This window comes from Chiloscyllium plagiosum, unplaced genomic scaffold, assembly GCF_037043375.1.
Source record: "Chiloscyllium plagiosum isolate Xiang-an unplaced genomic scaffold, Cpla_swu_hap1 HiC_scaffold_3, whole genome shotgun sequence".
Taxonomy (NCBI): Eukaryota; Metazoa; Chordata; class Chondrichthyes; order Orectolobiformes; family Hemiscylliidae; genus Chiloscyllium; species Chiloscyllium plagiosum.
This window is the reverse complement of record NW_028270141.1, coordinates 139523730-139543605: the sequence shown is the minus strand read 5'-3', so window position 1 is coordinate 139543605 and position 19876 is coordinate 139523730. Positions and strand designations below refer to the sequence as shown.

General features: G+C 42.1%; 1 protein-coding gene across 6 annotated transcripts in view; it reads right to left on the bottom strand.

Moving 5' to 3' along the window:
- slc8a1b (solute carrier family 8 member 1b) overlaps nucleotides 1–13397 on the bottom strand; it is a 302343-nt gene extending 288946 nt beyond the window's left edge. For 2 of the 6 annotated variants that reach the window (XM_043687164.2, XM_043687165.2), the window contains exons 1-2: nucleotides 2993–3743; nucleotides 59–2265 (exon numbers count right to left, since the gene is read on the bottom strand). In XM_043687164.2, the coding sequence (XP_043543099.2) occupies nucleotides 59–2265; nucleotides 2993–3004 (2219 nt within the window). In that variant the 5' untranslated portion in view covers nucleotides 3005–3743. Of the gene's footprint in view, nucleotides 1–58; nucleotides 2266–2992; nucleotides 3749–12149 lie in introns of those variants that run through there. The other 4 variants (XM_043687168.2, XM_043687171.2, XM_043687170.2 and 1 more) reach the window with 4 other exon arrangements.
- Between the last annotated feature and the right edge of the window lie 6479 nt (nucleotides 13398–19876).

The following is a 19876-nucleotide window of genomic DNA, read 5'->3' as shown; positions in this document are numbered from 1 at the left end:
CCTTGCCCCGCTCCATTCCACACCCTGTCCCTCCGTCCCTTCTCCGGCCGCCACTTACACAATCTCGTCGTTGTCGAACTCGAGCTCGCCGGCCGTGTCCTCGAAGTCCTCGCCGCCGCCGCGCGCGCTGCCCTCGACCGTGCGGTAGGGCACCACGACGGCGCCTCGCGCCCCCGACGCGCGCAGCACCTTCACCTCCATGACGCCCACGCTCTCGCTCACGTGCGTCACCTTCTCCTCGAACGTGAAGATGCCCGCGTGGTCGTCGTCGAAGATGGTGACGTTGGCGGTCGACGGCGCGCACAGGCACGCGACCTCGGCGACGGACGACAGCGCCGCGCCCGCCACGTGGTTAGCCGTGGCGCCGGGGGGCGGGGCGGGGACGGCCGACGTGTTGGCGCTGGAGACCGAGGTGGCGTCGTTGACGTCACCACCGCCGCCGAGTTTGGGCGAGGGCGCCTGCGCGCTAAGCGGGCCCGCGCCCGGCGCAGGCGTGGTAGGGGCGCCGGCGGCCGGCTGCTGGTTCCCGCTCAGCGGCCCGGCCGCGGGCCCCGGGCCGCCCACCCTCAGGTTGCTGAGGTGGACGCAGAAGTTCTCGTCCTCCTCGAAGATGTCGTCGTCGATAATCCCCACCAGGATCTCCTTGTGCGTCTCGCCCGGCTTGAAGACCAGGCTGCCCTCGGTGAACTCGTAGTCGGAGCCGGCGTTGGCGGTGCCGTCCTCGGTGCGGTAGTCGACGGTGAGGGTGCGGGTGAGGTCCCCTCCCCGCCGGACGACGGTCAGCGCCACCGAGCCGCAGTTCTCCAGGCACTGGTAGCTGCCCGGGTCGAAGTAGACGCGGCTGACGGGGCCCTCGTCGATCTCGGGCCTGACCTCCTGCATGGAGACGGCCTTGCGAGCCTGGTCGGCGGCGTGGCGCTTGAGGATGTTGCCGGCGCCGATCATGAGGCGGGTGGCCTGGATGCGGTAGAAGGCGCGGCTCTTGGCCTGCTGGCTCAGCACCTGGTAGTTGGCGAGCTCGATCAGCTGCTCCATCTCCTTGTCCGGGTGCTTCTGCTTCAGCTCCTTCAGGATGCGCGCCATCTCCCGCCTCGACTCCTCCTCCTGGTCCTTGGAGAGCGCCGAGGCTCCGGCGGAGGCTGCTCCGTCGAGGGCAGGCTCGGCGGACGGCCGGGGCGAGGCCGGCGGCGTCGAGGACGAGGTGGAGGCCGCGCCTTCCTGCAGCGAGTTGAACATCTTGCCGTCCATCTCGATGTCCACTTTGGCCGAGGAGGAGGCGGCGGCGGCGGGGTCGGCCTCGGGCCGCTCGGCCTCGGTCTCGATGATGATGGCGCGGTGCCTGCCCGCCCGGTACTTCTTGTACATGTACTTGTAGAAGAGGAGGCGGCGGTCCGCCACCCAGGCGAAGACCACGCACAGCGGGAAGAAGATGAAGGTGAGTAGGCTCTCCCAGAGGTCGACGACGCCGGGCGAGATGACGGCCAGGATCAGGTAGAGCCAGGCGTAGGCGAAGATGCTCCAGGCGGCGGTGACGAAGAACACCCGCAGGTGCTTGATCCGGCGCACCTCGCCGTCGGGCACCACGTACACGCAGATGGCGATGATCACGAAGGTGTTGAAGGCCGCGCTGCCCACGATGGTGCTGGGCCCCAGCTCGCCGGCGTGGAAGCCGTGCCCGCACACCTCGATCACCGACAGCAGGATCTCTGGCGCCGAGGAGCCGAGCGCCATCAGGGTCAGGTTGGACACGGTCTCGTTCCACAGGCGCACGGTGGTGGTGCTGGTCTCGCCGTTCGGCTTCTTCACCGTGATCTCCCGCTCCTGCGAGGTGATCACCTCGATCGACGACATGAAGCGGTCGGCGATGATGGAGACGCCCAGGAACATGTAGATCATCGCCACGAAGTAGACGATGGCCCGCGCCACCTTGTCGCCCACCGACGGGTCCTGCGGGTACCACACCGGCAGGATCACGCCCTCGTTGCACTTGTACGAGCCCTGGCACAGGTTGGACGAGGCGTTGGCGCCGTCGTTGTTGGTCGCGGCGGCCGACGCCTCTCCCTCCCCTTGATGCTGCTGCTGCTGCCGCCGCTGCTGCTCGGCGGCCGAGCCCCTCTCGCTCGCCTCCACCTGCCGGACGCCGCCCACCAGCAACAGCAAGAGAGGCACCGCCAGCCACAAGCCAGCCTCCAGCACACGGTCACGGGGCGCCGCTTTCCACCACCTCGCCATGATGATCATCAACCGCTTTCCAGACTCTTCCGTCTGCAACATTTAGAAAGAGAAACACACACACATATTAAAAATAATTGTCAGTGTCTGCTTGTCAGAGCATTACTTAGTAGAGCACTCCTTCCCTCGTCCCATGTGTGACTGGGGTGTTACTGATTTGCATTTTAAGAAAACATACTAAGGTCCCGATGGGCGGCCAGTAGGGTTAAGCGTTTACCTGATGATGCTTCACCATGTAAAACTGCCCTGACATTTTCCGGATGCTTTCTGGAAGCTTGCCTAAAATGCAAGCCCCTGCGTCACTTAAGCCTCAGAAACACAGAGAGGAATCAAACTCAGCTCATCTTATGCATTCGGCTTTAGTGGTACCAAGCAATTGCAAAAAAAAGGCCAAAGTCACATATGTCAGTTTCAATATGTTGCCATAAGAACTGTTTAAATGTGCCGGGCTTGCCTCGCCACGTTAATCAATTAGTTCTTTTCTAATTTACCATTGCTACTTCAGTTTCACTCTACACGTCTGTGGCTTTCTTCTTTACAATGTTTTAAACACGCATTGGCGTGGCAATATTTTCTAAGCGTACATCCGTTTTCAATTTTATAAAAATTGACCAGAAAGTGAGCGGTGGATAACTCCAGCCGCGGACAGCTGTCGATTTCCTATTTGCTGTGCAAAGAAAAAAATATTTGAAACGCACGAGCAAAGAGCCACTTTCCATTTCACTTTTTTTTAGAAAAAGCGTCTTTGTTTTATACAAACCGAGTCGAACATACCCCCACAGCGTTTAGTCGGTGGTGATTCCTCTGTATGAGGTCCGTCAACCCTTGCCTTCGCCTTTCTTGTAGATCAGGAGCGGAAGGTTTTTACCATGATAGTGTTGAGAGAAGCGAGCTGCAATGAAATCCGCTAGACTTCGCGCTTACTCTCAGCCATAGAATCAACCATTCAGTTTCATATCCGACGGAATATTGATGGTTATTGAACAAAGTATGAAGCTGAGATGAAACCTATGAGATGTGGAATGGTCAAAGTTCCTCCGCATTATGTTTTCATTATTATGCGTAGAGCATTTCCGCGTAATATAACCATCGTGGTCACCAAGCGTCTGAGTACTGTGCAACCCAAGCACTACGGATGTCTAAGGCAATTACTATTTTCCAATTTCTGATCGTGAGAAAGCCCAGGCTTGCAGTGCATCATGGGCTTCTTGCCAGTACTCTTATCTCGGTGTGACCCACCTACTTCATTGATCATTCTGCCGGCCGTCTTAAAGAGGAACGAACTCCAATCGGCTAGGGAAGTGGAATCGAAAAAGGGAAATTCTCTAACAGTAACACGTTTTGTTTTAAGAGAATCTTCTTCGTCTTTTAGAATTCCCGCAAGCCCATGCTTAGTGAAATGAATAGGCATATCCTGTTTTCCGTGCATAATTTATGGCAAGCTGCCGAATGATTTCAGACACCTAGCGTACTGTTCGTGGTCTGCCGTTTCATAGTCTTTTTGATATTGGTGTGATGCGCCTAACCGTAAAACACTGAAGTATAACCACCCACGCGCAATCTTCCATTTACAGGCATCTATAATCTCGCACGTTTGGAAAGCATACTTCAAATTGACGACTTCACTGTGATGGATTAAAAAAAAAGTGAAAAGTCATCTATGCGTTTTAATTCCATTTTGTCATAATTCGTATGTCCTTTGTGCATGCACATGAATAGTACGTGTGCATGTGCATCAGACATGCATGCACGTTTGTAACCTTGGACACGTTTGTTGAAGGACTCTATTACTGGGATTCTTAGATCCAGTAATGCAGTTTCAATAAAGTAGTACCAATCAATAGGTTGTTGCTATTATTGTGGTCTGCATTACGTTAATTTCTCTCTACGGACCAGTAACTGGAGAAACTCAATTGTACTTGCAGTAGCTGTCATTTTAAACCACTGAGGCATCTCATTTTTTGTTTGCCCTTGAAGCGTGTTTCCAAATACTGCAAGGTGCATCATTTCATTAATACTCACGCCTCATAGAGTTCTTATGTTTTACAAATTAAAGGAATGCAATGAAAAGAAAAGCCAATTTGATGATGAAAGGAGCACCAGCACATTAAGGGAGTCCTGTTTTATGTCTTATAGTAGTTTTCACTGAATAAATGTAGTGAGTAGTTTCCTGTTCTTGAAATTTGGTACCCAGAGAATGATAATTCGAGACCAGCAAATTGCTCCTTCTGATAAAAGTAAACGTTTTTCATTTATCAAAACCATTTAGGCAAATGCAAAATCCAGAGTGTTACACAATGGCATTGATTTAATGAAATGATTTTGCTTTGGTATGGCCAGTTCGGCTGTGCAAAATTCAAATACACATTTTTGGAAAAGTCACAATGGTTGATAATTAATCTTTGCCACTATTTTCCCATAATATGGGTCCAATATATGCTGATGCATGTAAGTAAGGTTGTGTTGCACCTGCAGTAATGGTAGCCCTTCCTTATATGTCAAATATTATGGATTTAAGATCTTAAGGACCTGAGCACATGATCTTGTGTGATAAACCAATGCAGTACTAATTAAATGCCCTGTAAGGTGATCATTTTGAAGATTTGGTGGTAGTGTTAGGGGCGGGTGAGTGTGGTGTAGTTCAGACTTCTTCCTCATTTTATCAGAAATCTTCAGGATTTAGAACTCTTAAAAAATGTCTTAACTTTCTCTAAGAAAAACAGTCCCAACTTCTCTTGTCTTTGCATGTAGTTGAGGTTAATGACGTTGAGGGAAAACTCCACAGGATTGAATTCATACCTGGTACATGGAAGATGGATATGGTTGTTAGGGGGCAACTACCTGAGCCAAAAAACAAAACAGTTATCAGAGTTATTCAACACAGTGCGTTACATCTGACCATCTTTATAATGCTGTCTATTATTAGGTGAAAAGTGGGAATATCGCTGATAATTGTAGTTTTCAATTCGATTTGAAGTTCATCATAACGAAACAGTCTGGGCTTTGAAGCAACAAGAGTTAAGCACCATTCAGGCTTATGGTGATAAGTGGCAAATAATATTTGCAATAGACAAGTGTTGAACAATTATTGTCTCTAGTCAATCTACCCACCTCCCTTGCCACCAAGGAAATTCCTCGTCACTGATGATCACTGGGGTCACCATTGACCAGAAGCCTAACTGCAGCAACCCTATAAATAATGACCACAAGAACGTGTCAAAGACTAGAAATTCTGTGCAAAACAATTCACCGACTGACTCTCCATATCCTTTCCACCATCTACAATGCAAAAGTCATGAATGTAATGGAATATATCATGATTGTTTAAATGAATGCATCTTCAAGTATACTCAAAAAGCTTTACATCTTCAAGGACAAAGCAGCCCTCTGGATTGACCCACATCCACCACATTAAATATTAATTCCCTCCAACACCATAGCACCTTAATAGTAATGGATGGCAACTACAAAAAACACTGCAGCAACTTGCCACGATTTCCTTGGCATCACCTTCCAAACCTGCAACATCTACCACCTAGAAAAACAAGGGCAGCAAACATGCAAGATCAAAACAAACCTGCCATTTCCCCTCCAGATGACAGACTTGGGATTGCTTCACTGTTAGAGGGTTAAAATATTGGAAGTTCCTCCTTATTACCAATTGGATATATGTACACCTAAGGACTCCAGTGATTCAAGGAAGCAGCTCACTGCCATGGCAATTAGGAATGGGCAATAAGCGTTGGTAAATCCATGAGGAAACAAAAAGGTCTATACCCTTGATGTGACTTCAACTAGTTTCCTCTGCGCCACGTCAAAGGCTTCATGCTTCCTCTTAATATGTACCTATATATAGACACAATAATCCAGTTGGGCATAACCAGTGATATTTAAAGATTCATCATAATTCTATTTTTTCTCTACCCTATTACAAAAATAAGCATCACAGTTATTGGAAGGAAACATGCGTATTCCAGCCAAACTTAAAGACAATGCAAAAATAGGTGGAAAGGCAAGTTACAAAGGGGATACAAACAATTTGCACAGAGAGATTGATATATTGATTGGGCAATAAGTTGGAAAGTAGTGTACAATATACTGCGAAGTTGTTCATTTTGGAAGGGAGAATAAAAGGACAGTATTATTTAAACAGCTGCAGAAAGTTTCAAAGCAAAGAAACCAGGGGTATTTGTGAATGAAACAGAGAATGCTAGTGCACAGGTGCAGCAAGTAATCAGGGAGATTAATGGACCACTGGATCTTTTATGTCTTAATAGCCTTGTGAACTTGTTCAAAGATTTATGTATATAAATGCCATTGTGTCTGATCTTTCAGTCCCTTTCAAAATGTGATTCCATTTTTATTCTTCCCAAAATATATTGCTATATCTATGTTAAATTTTAACTGCTGTGTGTTTTCTAATTTCCTTCATATATGTCTTGATAAAGTTTGCTATTATTCTTCTTACTGGTCCATACATTTCCAAATTTTTATCCTCTTCAAACATTGAAATTATGCCCAGGATATCAATGTCCAGTTCAATATTGCTCACCAACAAATCAGCTATTCTAATAACATCAATGCCAAGGATGTACCACTACAATATTTCTCATCAAACTGAGAAATATTCATTGCTGCTCTCTACTTGTCTCCTAGAAAGGTTTATACTTATGTAACCATTGTCCCTTTATGTCCATCAGCAACAATTTTGCTAATAAAGCTAGTACGAGTTTTTTTTAGTCAGGTGCCTTTAACCAGCTGAGATACTTGATCTGAGGGACTCTCTTCACAATATCAAGACCTCATCCTATTCTGGGGTTTCTGATGTTGTGTTCACTGTTTCATGCGGAATTGGGGTGAAAAGCAGCCTCTATAACAATCAAATAACATTTGCACTTCAATTTTATATAAAGATACACTCTGTATGTGTTGGCATGCATGGCAAAAGGTATTTTTCTTCATCTGTGAGATGTGGGCATCTGTGGCTAGGCCAGCATTTATTGCCCATCCTTAATTCCCCAAAGGGTAGTTGAGAGTCAACTGCATTTGCTATAGGTCAGGAGTCATGTGTAGGCTCAACCAGGTAAGAATAGCAGATTTCCTTCCCTAAAGGACATTAGTGAACCAGGTTGTATTTTTCAACAATGATTTCATCGTCATCAGTAGACCCTTAATTCCAGATTCTTTACTGAATTCAAATTCCATTATTTGCCATTAGGTATCTCTGGACATTAGCTGAGTTTCTGAATTAGTAATCTCGTGATAATACACCTAGGCCTTTGCCTCCCCAGATTTCCCACATCTTAGCTTCGAATGTGGCAAAGAAAATAATGTTGCTTAAATGTCTTGAAAGCCTTTGTACAAGACAGCACCCAATTCTTGGTAGTTGCAGTTAATCTGTTCTAAGTCGCTAATCAACACTTAATGGTTCGTGGGTACAACAGAATACAAATGCTAGTTTCCATTGCGACAAAGCAGTTGTCTGTTCTATTTCTATCTGGTATCACTTTGCCTAAGATGATATGTTTTTCTATTGAGTCAGGAGACAATAGTGAGAAGCAAGTCAAGCGGTTGCATTTTAAGCAATCTCTTGAAAATTTAATCAAATAATGATGTAACAGCTGCTTTTGGAACATTTCTGATTTTCTTGTCACCTGAGAAGCGACGAATGTCGAAGAATATTTTATTTACAGTAGTTAGAGGCCGTGTCGGCTCCCTTCTTCAAACCAACCATACCCAATGAAGACATTTTAGATTCCAACAAAGAATATTTTTTTTTGCTTGCGTCTGATTTGATTCTGAATTTGGTTTCGTGTAGTGGCCCTGACTTTCTTGCTGGTCCGGCACACAGCTGGCAATAGATTGCCGCTTTCGCATTCAATCTAATTGTGATAAATCATCAATCATCTTATCTTGACTACACAGACACATATCCTCATTTGTTTTCAGTGGTCACACCTTCAACACGAAAACGAGTTTAGTATTCCATTCTACCATGTGAAACAAAAAGCAGGAGTCACATTTACTAACTCCAAAGAAGAACATTTCAGAATACGAAGTATATAAGTGTAGGTTAAACAAAGTGCAATGAAATGGTAAGTTACATTGGTACGGATTGCAATATCTTCTGAGTTGTTGCAGACAGACTGATAGTTGTGCTGTTGTAATATTGGACAGAAGATATTTGTACCATGTCTCTGATCAAAATGTACGTGATTCCCATCACCGAAACAAGAGTTACCATTACATAAGAGAAAGGTGTAAAGTACTCGACTCTATCTGAAACGAAAGGTTTACACGTATGTTCTTTGACCTTTTTGTCTAAAACCTATTACATGAGCAATCACAGAGATCATGAAGTTGGTTTTCCGTCCCTACTAGGCCGCTCACAGGACATGGCTAATTACTGTACAATTATAGACTGCTGAGTTAAATTCTGAAGGACTATTGCCAATAAGCCCCCCAAATCACCCGGAAGGCAAGAATGACGGGAAAAACATTTCGGGCCAAATAAACTGCTTGCTCTTCAAGCGCATATTTCCAAGCAATGTTTTATTGACTGCATAGTTTTTTTTAATGGATTGTGTTTTATCCTAAATAGATGTTCCTCGACACCGGTGATAGCAACATCTAGACGAGAGTTTTTTTCGATATTAGAATCGGCTGTTGCTGTACAGTCAGTGGAGATTGTGGATTCAGACACACACTCTGGACTTCCATGCATCATCCAGGCTGAGTATGAAGAGGGTGCTGCTGCACCCAAAGAAGTCTATATTTGCAGTTAGTCCAAGTCCTTGTCTGTTCTTTGAGGTGGAAATATCTTTTTGCCAAATCACTATTTAAAAACACAAGGTTGGGGTGGGAGGCGACCTGCCTCACCTTAACGGATATCTAAGATGTCAAAAGTAATGAGTTATATAAAGGTATTTTATGTGTTATGAAGTACTAACGAACTCATTTGTTTCTCCTCTGATACTGCCAGACCTGCTGAGTTCCTCCAGCATTCTCGGTGTTTGTTTCAGATTTCCACTATTGGCAAGACTTTGCACTTATATACTGGTGTTTAGGATGTTGGATCACCTTAATTTACAGTAGTGCCTTTTATGACCAAACAACTTCGCTAAGTTTACATGTAGCCATTGACGATAAGTGTTGAAGTGCAATTACTGGAGTCACTTCAGGAGTTTCCACAAACAACAATATGACAATGGTGAAGTAAGCTATTTTTGTGTGGATGGTGACTAAGTATTGGCTCGGACACCAAGGGATAACTCCCATGCTCTTCCCTCCAAATGCGGCATGGTTTTTTTTTAACCTTCACTCATGAGGGCTTTGTGACCTCCATTTAATCTCTCATTCCAAGGATGACAATTCTGCCATTGCAACACTGCTTCAGTACTGTTTTGTAATGTCAGCCCAGATTTTTGAGCGAACTCTGTTTTTGTTGACTGTTTGGTATTGACATCCCGAGAGTATGAAAGGTTCTATATGAATATTCATTTCTCATCAAAAGTGCTTCCAAAGACTTTTCCCAGCGTTTTCTACAGAAGCGTCTCGTTTTGCGTAGAAACTATCAATCTAAAGAAACATTATTTGTCGCGGTGGAGATTGTGGATTCAGACACACACTCTGGACTTCCATGCATCATCCAGGCTGAGTATGAAGAGGGTGCTGCTGCACCCAAAGAAGTCTATATGCATTTTTGTCATGTACTTATGAATTTGGAAGTTAACAGTTGAAGAGATGTCGCTATCTAGAGAAATAATTTTCATAGAATATACACCGGTATGCCACTGTATAGTGAACCCGAAGCGGATTTGAATTGCCATGTAATATGTCTGTCGTTAATTACTCGCTAGTGGTTCGTTTGGAGACACAGTATTCTGAACTTTCTGTCCAATCAAAATGTCTAAAAATGAATCATATCGGTCAGACCTCGCAGTAATCATCCTGTCCTAGATTCCTGCTAAATCACTAATCGTGGGATTACTTACTGCCATCTCAAATCAAGGCAGTAATATTCTTCCAGGTTACAGCAGCTTGTTTATTGGGCACAAACTTCATTTCTTGAAAGTATCAATTGGCTACAACACAATAGGCACCTGATGAAATGTGGCATTCTTGCTCTGGGATTACTGCAGCGATAGGGCGATTGTAGCAAGCAAAAATTAAAAATGCTTAACGCTGTGCCCTCTGGCAGACCGACGGATTACTACAACCCAAGGATAGATACCAACATGCCTGTGAATTGTGGAATGGCTAACGACTACAAGATGTATCATATGTACACTTGGAAAATACATCATTCTTGAACAGTAGCTGTGTAAATCACATCCATTATCCGGCAGGTTTGTACGCTCCGGTGTATTTTCTTTTACAGAGCTGGAATTCCTCTGGCCTAGAGCCAAAACGAGACATTAATTGCTGCATTTTGATTAAAGATGTGAGGACCAGAAGCCCCAGACATTTCATAATCATCATACGGTTCGAGTGATGTTACATCATCCAGTCTTCGTGGCTTTGCAGGAACTCCAATTACTAATCTCGAATCGATTATTCTACAATTCAATTGTTCACTTCACTCCCCGAGTCTCATCTCAACCCTTTAGTTTTCCTTTCGATTATTTGTGATGATTTTGCTTTCTTACTCACTTTAAATAATCGATTTATTTTCAGGCGATATGCTTTTCAAATTCTGATGCTTGTCAACAAATTGTGTGCGATAATAAGATTGGTGTTTGCCTTTTGTTTAAGTGGCCTATTGCACAGTGCGTTATAGTACAATAATACACCCCAAGGCATATGAATTGTAAGACTTAAATGGAAATCATTATCCTCAATTCTGTTATCCCAGTATGCGGAGTCTCAGAATGAGATGGTCCTTATGCATTTTCCCACTACTTAATGCTCTGTTGTTGACGGTCATAAATGTGAAATATCAATATCAAAGTCTCACTTTGGGACTGACCTAGTCTGGGCAGTTTCAGCAATGCGAAATCAATGGTATTCTAATTTTAATGCTAATAATCAACATCTAGGTTTATAGCTAAATAAAGGTTACTTGTGCAAGGCACTGGGAGTCCAGGATTAGTTGTGCTGTGCCTCAGTCAATACGTTCAGGGGATGAAAAGAAAGACTTATTTTTATATCATTCTTTTTCACAATTCTTAGAAACATCTTAAAGCATTTCTTGCAGTGTTAATGATCTTGAAGTTCACTGACTATGTTTTGTAGATAAATTGGTCAACCTTTTGCTCATTGTCTGAATCTCATACCAGAAAAGACAATTAGAAATGAAATGATTTATGATGTTGTTGGCTGAAAGATATGTGCTGACCAAAATATCAGGGGAATTCACAGCTTTCTTTGAATATCTAAGTCTATCCAAACGACTGGGAAAGGCAGGCAGGGCCCAAGTTTAACATTTTGTTGGGCAAGGCAGCACTCCCTCAGTACTTCATCAGACAGTGGATAGGTTAAGAAATATGTTAGTCTCAATGATGAAAATAACATTTAAACAATTTAGAAGGGAGACTGACTGTAGAAAAGTTCAAAGTATCACCCGTTTATTTTCAAAGTGAACAAAAAACACAGCTCAATTTAGTTCACTCTGTTTAGTCTTAATTTTGCTTATGATCTTGTCTGGGCAATTACATCCATGCAAAATCATGATTACCCTAATATTTACTAATCAATTGTACACACTATTCAACATATTTTAAAGATGGCAGTTGCTATTTTGCACTGTCTTCACTATAGCTATATTTCCGATGAGCTTGGTGAGTAGTATTTTGGATGTAATTACTCTTGTTAAAGCTGCACAGCATCCTGCAATTGTTTGGCTCAACCACAACTATCAGAATACGTGCCATATGATTTGAAAATGAGAGTTAAAGAATTATACCTATAAAGCTTACCTTAGAAGAGTCCCTGCAGCTGTTTGGAGCTTTATGGAAAAAGACAGCATGTGATAGCTTCTCTAAATTTAACAGAAAGACATCAGGGAAGATTCTTGTCCTTTAAGTGTCTCTAAACATGGTTTGCATAGCTCCGTCTGAGCTTATCTGTAGTTTTGTGCTTTTGCTTCCATACATGGATCTGTTCCCAACAGTAACTTAGTGCTGCTGAGCAGCATTGTCTGGCAGTCTTTAGTTGGATCCAACATATAAATGATAATGTCTTTATGACTAACACAAGCTCTAGCAATAACAGCTACAAATATTGTTTTTCTTTTGAAAAACATCATGTATTTCCTAGAACATACTTATAAACTTTGTAAATAAATAGAAAGCTAAAGCTTTTATTTAAAATAATCTTTTTCACACTATTTATTCATCTGATTGTGTCAGTGTAAATTACTGTAGATAGCACAGCCATTTTCATGCTGACCAACCTTCCTATATAACCACACAAACATTTCCTCACAATAATTTAGTGCTACATATTTGTAAATAAACTAATGCCTGACTTTTGTTCCACAGCTTGTAAAATAAAGAAATTACCTAACAATAAACTGAGCAATGGTGTTAAGCAGCATTTAAGAATGTCTGATCTGATCTGGTTGTGAGTTACTGCAAAGATCATGGTCCCTGGACTGCATCACCAGTGCAAAATATTTCAAAGTGCTGTGTTGATTAACTCAAGTTGCTTTACAATGTATTTGGTGGAACTGTATAGGTCAGAAATAGTAGACTTGGTTCATAAAAATAGAAAAAACTGCAGAGACAAAAGTAGAAATTACTGGAAAAGCTCAGCCAGTTTGGCAGCATCTCTGGAGAGAAATCAGAGTTAACATTTCAGGCCAAATGACCCTTTCTTAGATTTGGTTGATGCATGTCAGCTTATGTGTGACTATTGCAGTCCCGATAAATAGCCAGTCACTTAAAAAATAAAATCAAGAACTGGAAATGTTAAATAAAAACAAGAAAATGCTGGAAATACTCAGCAGGTATTCCAATAACTGTTGAAAAAAAGCCAGAACATAAGTGCAGATCCTTTGTTAGAATTGAAAAATAAGACAGCCCTTAAATAGTGTTGAATACAAAAAAACTTAAGAAAACAACAGGTATAGAACCACAAGGAGAAAATTAATGGGGTGAACAATCTACAAACTGCTTAGAAAAGCATGCTTCGAAGCCTTTAAAAAAAGCCAGTCATTTCCTGCTGGTTTCAGAAAAGCCTAACTTGCAATAAGAAATGTCCTCTAAGTGACCTCAGGATATACCTAAAAGCAATTTGTTGACATTTGAACTTAGGCTATAATTATTTATAATGAATAAGACTTTGGCTCAAATGGATACAGTTTTATATATTGTACCCATATGGAACAGTGTGTTATAATATTAAAAATGGTATAATGCTTCTGTGCTTTCAACAGTATGGTTTTTGATTTAGAAGTAAAGAATGCTACTACTAGAGATAAAACTAAGTGATGTTTCTTACAAGATATTGCCTGACTTATTGTTAAAATGAATACATGTCAGCAAGCTTCTTATCTGCTTAACATTAAGGAGCAAATGTTGCCCAGACTCAAAATCCTGACACCCAGCAAACAATAGAAGATCAGATTTTCTTACTTGGCGTCAAGATCATCAACAGGGAAAGGATATCTTAAACTATCAATCAGCACTTAGCTAACTGAGCAGAGCTAAATTACCTCTAAAAAATTTAGTAGTTCAATGCTTCTTCTTCCACTGCTTCAAATGAAGAGAGTCTCTTTCTGCTGTTCGCATCCCAGCTCAATATGATTTCTCTGTGCATCCTCCAATCATCAGTTGACCTATCAATAATATGTGCATGCGTATCATCCTAGAACATGGACAAAAAGGAACTGAATCTCAGAGGTGATGCTAGAGTGACTGTGACATCAAGGTAGCATTCAGCTGATTGTGGTCCAAGGAACTCCAATAAATTGAACTCAATGGGTTTTAGTGGGGACTGTCCCAGGGCTGAAGTTAAACCCAATGTAAAACCAGATGGTTCTGTTTCTAGAATACCCAGAATGTCATTGCAGGATGTAATTAAGGAATCATCCCAAGTCCAACTATTTTCAGCTGCTTCATCCATCACTTCTCTCCATCATGAGGTCAGAAGTGAGATGTTCACTGGTGATTGCACAGTTTCAATTTGAGATTTTTCAGATATGGAATAATACTGTCCTTACATATCAAGGCTGAGACAGCACCTAATCCTCAGCTTATAATTGTCAAGCTATATTAATGCTACAGAAATACTAGGTGATGACTATTTCCACTGTTTCACCATGATATTTATTGTTATAAGGATTACCAACAACATTGTTGGGGATATTATTGATGAGGCACTTAGCTTGATCAATCACATAAATACTGTGGTAATAGAGGAAGCTAGAGCCTAAAAACTCAATGGTGAGTATTTCATTTCCTGAGTTCCCCACACCTGTCTTTCACTGGTAAAGACAGTTAGACCATACAATCATATCATGGAAAATATCAACTAATGCATCAATGTATTAAAACAGAAATGACAAACAAATGCATTCAGTTTAGTAGTGTAGGTTTTAAGAATCAGCACTTTCAAACTGTTGATAGGTAGGATAATTATATTAACAAAGTATCCAAACAAAGGTCTATTTTAATTGGAATCCTCATCTAGTTTGTGCTACTGAGTGCCTTTGTTAGTTATACAGCATTCCAATAGTGGCAACGTGAAAAGAAATATTACATGATCTACCATGTAGTTATACATTAGAGTGCAAACAAAGTTTCAAAGAACACTTTATTCCAGATATCGTGGGCAAAGGTAAGCTACATAAGCATATTAAATTTCAATGAATATTTTTAAGAAATCATTGTCTACTTACCATCCTAAAGTGTGATATGACACCTTTCCATTTCTCCTAATTCAGTTACTATGAATAAAAATGCGACTACCAAACTAAAGGAAAAGAAGACTCAAAGAGTGGACATACACTGTAGTACAGCTGTCTGATGACTGATGAAGCAAAAGTGGCTACCCTGTTTCCATTACATGCCTTTGGTTCGATAGGTCAATTTTCCAATGAGGCAAGAAAGAGGTGGAAGCAGATTAGTAGTGTCAGTTTAAATTGCATTGTCCTAGCTAGGGACGGCTACACTGCATGTTGGCTACACGTTTGTAAACACCATTTGGTAGAATTTTGCATCTGGATACTAGAATTCTGGACCTTGTGAAACCAATTACTAATAACTACTGCTGGTTAAGTATATTAGTTCCTCCAGACAAGGTTGGTCAGACCTTGGCTGATGTGGCCTGACAGCTCTGTTTGTGCTTGAATGATCCTGAAGTATCTTCTTTCAAATCTGTAAGAATAAAAAGGTGGCTATGGCAGGGGACTTTAACTTTCCAAACATAGATTGGAACTGCCATAGCGTTAAGGGTTTAGATGGAGAGGAATTTAAGTGTGTACAGGAAAATATTCTGATTCAATATGTGGATGTACTTACAAGAGAAGGTGCAAAACTTGACCTACTCTTGGGAAATAATGCAGGGTAGGTGACTGAAGTGTCACTGGGGGAGCACTTTGGGGCCAGCAACCATAATTCTATTAGTTTTTAAAAAGTGATGGAAAAGGATAGACCAGATCTAAAAGTTGAAGTTCTAAATTGGAGAGAGGCCAATTCTGACAGTATTAGGCAAGAACTTTCAAAAGCTGATTGGGAGCAGATGTTCGCAGGTAAAGGGACGGCTGGAAAATGGGAAGCCTTCAGAAATGAGATAACAAGAATCCAGAGAAAGTATATTCCTGTCAGGGTGAAAGGGAAGGCTGGTAGGTATAGGGAATGCTGGATGACTAAAGAAATTGGGGGTTTGGTTAAGAAAAAGAAGGAAGCATATGTCAGGTACAGACAGGATAGATCGAGTGAATCCTTAGAAGAATATAAAGAAAGTATGAGTATACTTAAGAGGGAAACCAGAAGGGCAAAAGGGAGCATGAGATAGCTTTGGCAAATAAAGTTAAGGAGAATCCAAAGGGTTTTTACAAATATATTAAGGACAAAAGGGTAACTAGGGAGAGAATATGGCCCTCAAAGATCAGCAATGCGGCCTTTATGTGGAGTCGCAGGAGATGGGGAGATACTAAATGAGTATTTTGTATCAGTATTTACCGTGGAAAAGAACATGGAAGGTGTAGAATGTAGGGAAATAGATGGTGACATCTTGAAAAATGTCCATATTAGAGAGGAGGAAGTGCTGGATGTCTTGAAACACATAAAAATGGATAAAGAGACCTAAGGGGCAACGTTTTCACGCAGAGGGTGGTACTTGTATGGAATGAGCTGCCAGAGGAAGTGGTGGAGGCTGGTGCAATTGCAATATTTAAAAGGCATCTGGATGGGTATATGAATAGGAAGGGTTTGGAGGGATTTGGCCAGGTGCTGGCAGGTGGGACTAGATAGGGTTGGAATATCTAATCAGCATGGACAAGTTGGACCGAAAGATCTGTTTCCATGCTATACATCTCTATGACTCTATAAATACCTTCATTAAAAACTTGGAAGGCAGTGATTGAGCTGCTTCCAAAGAAACAAACCACATTACAGCCTAGAAAATCTTCATACTCTGTGGCACACTGTCCAGTTAAGAATTACAAATTGTGATAGCACAATATATCCAGATCTATGTGCAGAAATCTCTTCTTTGTAAACTGGTCCTTGCTTTTGTGGGTGGCATACTTCCACTCTAGTTTAATGTGTTCTGAGAGGACCAATCATTCCAATATGTCACCTACAGACTCAGCCTTTTATGGGGTCTCATATGCTGTTTGGAGAGTTGGTTGGGGGTGCTGTTTGGAAATTTGTGCCGTGACTTCATATTCCTGATGTAATCTCTTGGCATTGTCAGAGCTTTCATGAGTGAATGGACCTTCTCCACCATTAGCAAGGATTCCCCATATTTCACTAAGTACACTTGACTTCTCTAAGGATACTTATACAACATTCCTAAAGAGTTTCTGATGTCCTCCTGGGAGCCTCCTGGCAGGATTGAATTCCGAGTGCAACAGTAATTTCAGAAACCTAGTGTCAGGCATTCAAAATACATCTCCTGCCCAGTGGATTTGGTTTTAAATAATCAATTCCTTGATGTAGGTTTTGGAGTGGACACTCCAGGGATGACTCTTCTTGACACTAGATTGAGAGGATCCTCTGATGGAACCCTTGTGCCCAGTGCTTTGAAGTACCTACTGAAAGTTCATAGAATCATAGAGTTTTTTTTTACAGCATGGAGTGAAGCCCTTTAACCCATTATGACCCCACCGGTCATCAAACATATATCTGATCTAATCCCATTTTTCAGCAGTTGACTTGCATCCTTGTATCCTTGTATGCCACGCTGCTTCATGAGGTCACCTAACTAGTTCTTAAATGTCTTGATGTTTCTCACCTCTACCTTGTTTCAGGCAATGAGTTCTGGATGCCCACAATCCTCTGAGTCACTCTTCATAGCTAAATCATAGCAGTCTAGGTAATATCCTAATGAATCTCTTCTTCATCCTTCCTGTATATAATACAACAAACAACTGAGGATGCTGGAGAACTGAAACGGAAACAGAAATTGTTGATGACATCCTATAGGAAAAAAGCACTGATGAAGATTTACCAGACTGGAAATGTTAACTCTGCTTTCTTCCCATAGATGCAATCAAACCCACTGAGTTTTGCCAGCAATTTCAGTTTTTGTTTCTGTTTTTGTTTCACATCCTTCACATCCTTAGTGGGCGGCACGGTGGCACAGTGGTTAGCACTGCTGCCTCACAGCGCCAGAGACCCGGGTTCAATTCCCGACTCAGGCGACTGACTGTGTGGAGTTTGCACGTTCTCCCCGTGTCTGCGTGGGTTTCCTCCGGGTGCTCCGGTTTCCTCCCACAATCCAAAAATGTGCGGGTCAGGTGAATTGGCCATGCTAAATTGCCAGTAGTGTTAGGTTAAAGGGGTAAATGTAGGGGTATGGGTGGGTTGCGCTTCGGCGGGTCGGTGTGGACTTGTTGGGCCGAAGGGCCTGTTTCCACACTGTAAGTAATCTAATCTAATCAAATAGTGTGATGATCAAAACTGTGCACACTACTCCGGCTGTCGCTGTAACCTTCTTGCTCTTTTATTCAATGCCTTGACTAACAAAGGAAGGTGTGTCACATGCTTTCTTAATCATCTTATCTACCTGTCCTGCTGCCTTCAACAACTTATGGACATGTACACCAAGTTTTCTCTGTATTTTTTAGGTTTTTATCATTCAATGTGTAATTCCTTGTCTTGTTATTGGAAGGATATTGTGAAACTTGAAAGGGTTCAGAAAAGATTTACAAGAATGCTGCTGGAGTCAGAGGGCTTGAGCTATAAGGAGAAGCTGAATAGGCTGGGACTGTTTTCCCTGGAGCATCAGAGGTTGAGGGGTGACCTTATAGAGATTTATAAAATCATGAGAGGCATGGATAGGGTAAATAGACAAGGTTTTTTCCTTTGGTTGGGGGAGTCCAGAACTAGTGGGCATAGGTTTAGGGTGAGACGGGAAAAATTTAAAAGGGATGTAAGGAGCAATTTTTTCATGCAGAGAGTGGTGCGTGTATGGAATGAGCTGCCAGGGAAGTGGTGGAGGCTGGTACAATGACAACATTTAAAAGACATGTGGACAGGTACATGAATAGGAAGGATTTAGAGGGATAATGGGCTAAATGAGATTCGATTAATTTAGGATATCTGGTCAGCATGGATGAGTTAGACCAAAAGGTCTGTTTCCGTGCTGTACATCTCTATGACACTCTGACTCTAGTCCTCCCAAAATGTACCACTTCACTTTTCAGAATTAAATTCCATTTGTTGCTGCTTAGCTCAAGTTGTCATTGTCTCAATAGTTTTGCAATATATAAATACATACAGAGTATAAACTTGGAACTGGTCTGTGATACAGATCGCTGGCAAACCTTCTGCAAAATAATGCATCATAATCCAAGGTATACAGTGTGTCTTAGAGAGTAACATCATTCCTTTTATGTTTACTTATAGGAATTCCAATTCTGCTTCGATCACTAGCTGTAATGGAAATAGAAAATGCTGAAAGTAAGAAGATCAGTCAGAACTAAAAGAGAGTCATTGGCTAAGGAAGAAAGACACTTATATTAATATTGCATCTTTTACCCCCTTAGGTCATCTCAAAGTATGTTACAGCTAATGAAATGCTTTTGAATTGTACTTTCTCTAGTAATGTAGGAGAGTTGGGTGTGGAGATCCTCATCAGAATGACATAGTATGAAGAGGATAAAATGAATTGGTGACAATTGGAGTTCCTATTATTGCAAAGTCATTGGTGCTCATAATGGACAAAAGTAATGAAGACTGGCAATTCCAGCAGATGCTTTAGATTGAAATATGGGCTGGACAAATAGATCTTGACAGTTATACTAACAAGGAGGAAGCCATAGAGATAACATTGACGGTGAACAGGACAAGAGAGACAAATGAAAAGCACTCTGAAGACAGGGACTGAGCTTCTTTAGGGTAGGGAAGGAAGCAGCATTTAATCAATTCTGGAAATAAAGACAAAAACATTAAAGATATTGAAATCTTTATTTGCTGTCATTCAAGTGTTTGACAAGCACACAAACATGTCATTATTGCCTAAGATTCAAAAT